The following is a 7,177-nucleotide window of genomic DNA, read 5'->3' as shown; positions in this document are numbered from 1 at the left end:
ATGTTCTTGGTTGGATCCAACACAAAATATGTATTTTAAATTGTGACTTCACTTTAAAGCCAAGTGTAAATTTGTATGCCATGATTTTCAACAGGAAGGTGTTGTATAGTATAAATACAACAATATTATTTTCAATGAAATCAGTCATTTCATATGCCCCAGCTATTTTGAAAAAGTCTATGACTACAATATATTTTGCAAGATATTAAATAAAGTACTCTAGCTTGGCCAAATGAGGCTTGCCTTTAAAAAAAAAAAGACTGATGGATTCTCTGTCACGCTGCATAATGTGCTTGCATGTGCTCAAAGAGGGAGATGGAAATTTATGCAGGAATGGGAAGTTCTTGCCATAGTCCTTTAAAGCTATAGACAGTTATATCACACCTGATATGTGACAATATCTTGTTATGGCAAAAAATACAATAAAAATGACTGGAAGGACAATAGAAATTTATTTATTGTTACATTTTTATTCTGGCTTGTCAAATGGCTAAACGCACATCGTGGTAAATTATTGCTCAGTAAATGGTTACCATGTTCACATTTTGTGTGGTGGAAGAAAAATTAAGCACTGGAAAATTTTCCATGCAAATCTCTGATAGCTAGATGTGTAACCTCTTCAAGAGTTCCACCACCAGCTAAGTGTCTGAACTTCCATGGGATTTTACAACATAGAATCATAGAGTTGGAAGAGACCACAAGGGCCATCGAGTCCAACCCCTTGCCAAGCAGGAAACACCATCAGAGCACTCCTGACATATGGTTGTCAAGCCTCTGCTTAAAGACCTCCAAAGAAGGAGACTCCACCACACTCCTTGGCAGCAAATTCCACTGTTGAACAGCTCTTACTGTCAGGAAGTTCTTCCTAATGTTTAGGTGGAATCTTCTTTCTTGATCATTTATCTAGCTATGTACTGTTCATTTAATACGTCACTCAACTAAAATCCAGTTGATTAAGCTAAGCATATTTAATCAGTTGACAGATCTAATTTTTATTCTTTCCAATGCAAAGTTACTACAGAATGTGTAGCTTAAAAGTAATAGTTAACAGGTGCTAGTAGAATGTTTCTGCAGTATATGATAATTACACTGTATAACCAACAGATGGCACTGTGTGCAAAACTATATTAATATAGCATTTAAGAAATAGCATAAATGTTTCCTATCTTTAAATGATACGGTATTACTCTAATACCGGGGGTGGCCAAACTTTTTCAGGCCAACAACTACATTGACTGATGTAGTGACCTTCGCTCAGTGATCTTCGCTCAGTCACTACGTTAGAAGAAGTCCATTTCTATGGTGGTGGTACTAGGGGTCTTTGAAGGATGGGAGGCAATAAAACCTTTTGACACAAGTGCTACTCCTCTCTCCCCTCAGCATCCCAACCACAGGTTCTCCAGATGCGGCTGATGTTCCTCCCGAAGGCTCCAGCAAGGACCAGCTGAAGGCCAGATTTACGGATGTCGTCACCACGATGAAGAGTGGGAAGAAGATGGTCCGAAGGAAGGCGCTCCGAGATCTTTCCAACTTCCTGAAGAAGATCCAGGAATATGTGAGTTACTGAAGCAAAGCATTGCAACCATGCAGGGTGGTCAAGGCCTTCAGGCTGCTCCTGCTAGGCCCACCCTGCAAGGTGCCCAAGGGAAAATCAGGCATCCCAGCACATACCCAATTTTAAGAGCAGAGCTGGGCCATAGCAGAATGAATCCTAGTGAGTAAAACAGCTGATAAAAGAAGTAAAAAGCAAACATCAGGAAAGGAGGGGTGGGAAGTCAAAAAGAAATTGATATTTTCTGTATAGGATGCTAAATGTTTTGGAATGTTTTGAAGATTTAATAAATATGTTTTAGGAAAAATGGTGATGGGTTGCTTGTCTTATCAGTCCCTTCTCTTGGTTTCTTCTCAGCCATCGATAGCGGTTTCTGCATCCTCCTTTGGCCAACTGGTGGCGATTTCCTGCCTTTGTGCGTTGGATCCGGACCCGGAGAACAGGCAGTGGGCAGCAGAGGCCCTCTGCCATCTTCTGCCCATCCTGCGGTGCAACGAAGGTAAGACTGGAAGAATGCATCCCAGCATGGGGTGGGGGTGAGCAAGACCCAAACTAACCCTTTGGCTTTCCTTTGCAGAGATGCTGCCACAAACGTCATGGAACCAAACACTTATCACCAGAGCTGAGAAGGTCCTCAGATCCACCGGAGGACCGGTTCTTGAATTGTTCGTGAATAATTGTTACTCTCTTGCCAGGGTAAGTCGCTGTCTCTCAAGCCACATGTTCTAGGTTCCGCAGAGGCAGCACCTGGGTTTTCTGCTCCCCAGCCCTGCCCTGTGGGCATCTCTGACCTTCCTCTCTTGCTTCAGGTCTTTGGCGCCTTTCTCCCTGCGGAGCAGCTCTTGGAGGCCGTGTGCTTCCTGGCCAGCAACCTGGTTCCTGAGAGCAGCTTCAGCCCATTGGACATCTCCCACCTGCTGCAAGAGTTCATCAAGCAGTTTAGCGGCAAAGCAGTAGAGGTAAGGTAGGAGAGAAGAAGAATCTCCATTTTGGTGTAGGGGAGGCAACCTCATGCCATTGGGTGGCCAGGGCACATGTTAGTTGAGAGGGGCCTGGCAATGTCAGGACAAGAAGCTCAGCCAAGGGTCCTGAGAAATATGGGTCCAAGACTGGGGAATCCTCCTCCTTCTGGGAGCAGACGGCCAAGCTTCTTCTCTTGGCCCACAATGGAGAGGGAAACTGGTTTCCTGGAGCTGCCTGGGTCCAGTAATCCCAAGGACCCTGAGTGGTACCTTTGAAGGAAGATGGCTGTGGTGGCACAGGTCAAGGGTCCCTCTTTCGATGAGGGATGGAGGGATCTACCTGCAGACAGCCCCACTTCCTTGTACTCTCTAAGCAACCCTCTCCTTTTCTCTGACAGGTGGAGGTGCTGATGGAGGCCTTCTACAAATTCACTCAGGGGCCATCTTGTCACACCACTGCCTGGAGAAAGTGGTTGAATACCTCCTCCAATTTCCCTTCGTGTATGGAGCCCTCCAGGTTCTACTGGGCTAAGGGAAAGGTTGGCAAGCTGCAGGGCTCACTCAGAAAGCCCTTGCTGCCATTTCCACTCTCTGGGGCAGGGCAGCAAGCAGAAGACTTGAATTTGAGCATTGCTCTTGTTTTTGCATTCACAGAGGCTGCCAGAGAATATGGAAGGAGGTTTCGGCATCGGCCGACCAAGAACAACTGCTCCATCTCATGGCCGAGCAGCTTTACCAAAGCCCCTTGGCGGAATCTGCCACCCAAGTGGTAAGGACAAACCACCTGCTTTCTGGCTTCCTTCTTCCCAGGGTGATATCGAGGGGTTTCTGTATTCTGCACAAAAGCAGGGAAAGTGACTTGCACCTCTCTCTCTTCCAGGAACATCTCACCAGCCTGTTGCACACCATCTTCAGGATGGAGGAACACAAGGCAGCTGTGCGCCAGAACTTCCCACAGCTGCTGATCGCTCTCCTGGGGATGGTTGTCAACTTCCACTACGACCAGGAATTCCTCAGGTGAGTAGTGTGCTGCAAAGGCACCAATGGAGTCCCTTTCCCTTCAAGCTCTGGGTGATTCCAGTCCAGCTTGATTTTCCAATGGAGGCCGTCTTTCAGGCAGCTGCTAGAGAGCAAGGGTGGGGAAGGAATTTGAGTGCGTGACAATGAGCCTCCTGGTAAAACTGGCCTAATCCAAGGGAGGGCAGAATTCCTCTTTGGAGCCCTGAACAAAAGTTCTTCTTCCTTCAAAAGGCTGGGGATACAATGCAACACTCTGTTGAAGGTCCGACTTGTAAAATTGTGAATGCAGTAGATGCACGACATATACCATACATGCAGTAAATCTGACTTGTAGAGATAATTGCTGCTTCAAGGTAGCAATGGCCACAAGCTTAAATGTCCTTAAAAGAGACATCTTCTAAAGTAGACAAATTCATGGAAAATGATATCTATCAGTAGAATATATACCCGTACCTTTCTCATCTGTACATAGTCTGACAGCTCCTTTGAATCAAAAGGTTTCAATAGGTCTTTGTCTGTCCTTGTGTTCTTGCCATCATATTCAGAGGCAATGCGTCTCTGATTAGCAAATATTGGAACGAAGTGATCCAGGAGGAGGTTTAGATCTCTCATGAGCTTCCTTGTTTAGCACTGTTGGAGGCAGAAGGCTAGATTTCATGGCTGGTTGGCTGAATCCAAAGGCAATTCTTGATAGATTATGCTGTTCTTCCGCTTAGCATTCATTCCTTTAAAATGAGAGCTCCTCAGTGGAAGACTGTTCCCTCCAGCTCGCAGACCCAGTGGTGCAACAATGCCATCGTGTGGCCAATTTTAGTGAAAGCTGCTGGTGTGAATATGCTGAAAGGTCATTTGTGTTTGTTTTGCCGGGTCACCTCCAGACCATCAGTATTTTGCAGGAGAGATTCAGTCATGTACCAGGAATGCAGGTGTGCACAATTAAAGTGGATTTAAAGCACTCTGGTGCTCTGATGCAATCAATTCATTTTTATTTTTTTAAAGCCAGACTTTTTGAAGTTAGAAGAGGGACAGATGTGGGATAAACAATTAATTAATGGGAAGGCAGATGACCTCTATCTTTTTTGTATTTAACATTTGGCATTTCTGTATTTAACTGTTAAGTCTTTCCCCCCAAAATTGGCTGCTGCCTAAGTTGTCTGTTGTTGCTTTAGTTTTCTGTACACCACTTTGCGATAAGTACTATAGAAATGGTAATTAAATACCTAAAAAACTTTAAAACAACCACTGCACAAGCAAATCTGGATGGCTGCTCCTTGTTGCATAGCCTCCCGCCAAGCAGAACAAATGCTTGATGAAGAAAGGACATGGTCCAACCTCTGTGTAAACATCGAGCAAGCAAATCAGGAGGAATACTCAATACTGTAAACAAGTTGTATGGAGGAGTCCCATTACAATGTTCGACTCAGGAAAAATAGGACTCCGTAAGATATCCTAGAAGTCAGGCAAGGGGAACTAACCTCTCCATGACACACACACCCCTCCACACCTTCATTATAGGCTGTGCCTGAAAGTACAGGACAGGCCCAATGGAGTCTGGCTAAGACCCTGATGTATGGTCTAATTCAATATATGGCAGTTTCCTCTGTCCCTACCATGGCTCTATCTACCACTGGGTGAACCAAGTCAGAGGAGAACAGAAACGTAGACAAAGGGAAAGCCGCAATTTTTCTTGTCAGTTTCTTATCCTTAGTTCCTATACCGGCCTATACCTTCCTAATAACTTCTAACTGATTATCCCAACTGTCTGTCTGACTCCTCCTAACAGTTTCTCTCACTCCCTCACATCAAAACTAGACCAACCCACAGACTTCTTCTCCCTCTTCCATCTCCAGCTCCCAACTGACTTCCCAACAACTCCAACTGTAACTCTAACTCCTCCCCTTGGGTTCCCACTGGCCAATCACGTCACACTCATTTAACCCTTTCCTTATGACCCACCTAGGAGGGCAAACGCCACAGTGGCCCTCGGTACTGTGCAACTGGATTTGTACAGATGCTGTTTCTTACCAAACCCAGACTGAAATCTATCTAGATTCCAGTGCCAAATTAGCTCTGTTGAGCTAAAACACAAATAAAAAGGGAGTCGTGTGGTTAAAAGGGCAAAGGAGAAGGTTTCTCAAAAAATGGCATGTGCCACTGGTTGGCCACCAAGCTTGTTCCTCCCCAATGGAGATACCGCAGGATCAGGCCTGCACTATCTGGCGTTCGCTACCACAGAGCATGGCGATGGCCACCGACTTAGATGGCTTTAAATGGGCATTAGCAGGGCCGGATTTAGGAAGTTAGATTAGCTTCAACCAGAGCCAAGGCCTTTTCAACACTGGCTCTGGTCTTGTGGAACGCTCTGCCTCATGAGACCAGCGCCCTGCAGGATCTGATTTCTTTCCGCAGGGTCTGTAAGACAGAGTTGTTCCGCCTGGCCTTGGAGCCAATTTGATTCTCTTTCTTTTTTCTTTTCCTTCTCCCTGTGCGATGAGGCTACATTTTAATATTTTAATGTTTCAGTATTTTAATTGTTGTATTTTAATCTTGTTTTTAAGTTGCATTCATTCAACTTGTTTTTATTATTGCTTCTTAGCTGCCCTGAGCCTGGCCTTGGCTGGGGAGGGCAGGGTATAAATAAAAATTATTATTATTATTATTATTATTATTATTATTATTATGCTACTGAACGTAATGGGGCCCTTTATATGTCCAGCTGTCCTTTGTCAACAAACAAATTGCCGCTGTTTTTTGTGTTGAATATATGCTATATGGTAATTTATGGACCTAATAGGTAGTGTGCCTACCTACCTAATAGGCCACCATGGTGTAGTGGTTCAGAGTGGTGGACTCATAATCTGATGAACTGGGTTCGAGTCTCCGCTCCTCCACATGCAGCTGCTGGGTGACCTTGGGCCAGTCACACTTCTCTGAAGTCTCTCAGCCCCACTCACCTCACAGAGTGCTTGTTGTGGGGGAGGAAGGGAAAGGAGATTGTTAGCCGCTTTGAGACTCCTTCGGGTAGTGATAAAGCGGGATATCAAATCCAAACTCTTCTTCTTCTATCTAAAGCCATTTGCATGTAACAAAATATGCATTTTATCAAAGTAATTGTTGAACTGAAATACAATTAAGAAGTATATTAATAGTGAAATATAGTGGTACCTCGCAAGACGAATGCCTCGCAAGACGAAAAACTTGCAAGACGAAAGAGTTTTTTGTTTTTTGAGTTGCTTCGCAAGACGAGTTTCCCTATGGGCTTGCTTCGCAAGACGAAAACGTCTTGCGCGTTTTTCTTAAAACCGTCAATGCATTCCTATGGGAAACCGTCAATGCATTTCCTATGGGAAACCATGCTTCGCAAGACGAAAAATTCACAAGACGAAAAAACTAGCAGAACGAATTAATTTCTTCTTGCGATGCACCACTGTAATTATTAAGCTGTAACTGTATGTAGGTTTTATTTTATTTGTTTGTTTTATCTTATATTTTGGAAATGTACATCCAGTTGTGTTTTTCTTTCATTTTTGGGGGGGACCCCCAAGAGAGTGGGGCCCTAAGCTATAGCTTGCTTAGCTCATACGTAAATCCGGCACTGGGCATTAGACAAATCCAAGGAGGAGAGAGTAATCAGTGGCTACTA

The 7,177-nt window shown here is 44.5% G+C and overlaps 1 protein-coding gene across 1 annotated transcript; it reads left to right on the top strand.

Annotated features, from left to right (window-relative positions):
* Positions 1 to 1,342: 1,342 nt before the first annotated feature.
* On the top strand, positions 1,343 to 3,965 carry LOC310661302 (uncharacterized protein). Its single transcript, XM_083407173.1, has 6 exons — positions 1,343 to 1,555; positions 1,910 to 2,051; positions 2,130 to 2,248; positions 2,362 to 2,511; positions 3,169 to 3,283; positions 3,395 to 3,965. Exons 1-6 carry the CDS (start codon positions 1,478 to 1,480, stop codon positions 3,673 to 3,675), a joined length of 885 nt encoding a protein of 294 aa, XP_083263299.1. The 5' UTR covers positions 1,343 to 1,477; the 3' UTR covers positions 3,676 to 3,965.
* Positions 3,966 to 7,177: the final 3,212 nt, after the last annotated feature.

The sequence above is a fragment of the Podarcis tiliguerta genome, assembly GCF_965153285.1.
Source record: "Podarcis tiliguerta genome assembly, chromosome: 12".
Classification (NCBI taxonomy): Eukaryota; Metazoa; Chordata; class Lepidosauria; order Squamata; family Lacertidae; genus Podarcis; species Podarcis tiliguerta.
Note: the sequence above shows the minus strand (reverse complement) of the source record. Positions and strands in the feature narration are given on the sequence as shown.

What these genes read in the sequence shown, in the direction of transcription:
- LOC310661302 (XM_083407173.1), top strand. Translation starts at nt 1,478, where the DNA reads ATGAAGAGTGGGAAGAAGATGGTCCGAAGGAAGGCGCTCCGAGATCTT. An exon ending in CATCCTGCGGTGCAACGAAG is followed by an intron (nt 2,052 to 2,129) that starts GTAAGACTGGAA and finishes TTTCCTTTGCAG; the next exon opens with AGATGCTGCCACAAACGTCA. An exon ending in TTAGCGGCAAAGCAGTAGAG is followed by an intron (nt 2,512 to 3,168) that starts GTAAGGTAGGAG and finishes TTGCATTCACAG; the next exon opens with AGGCTGCCAGAGAATATGGA.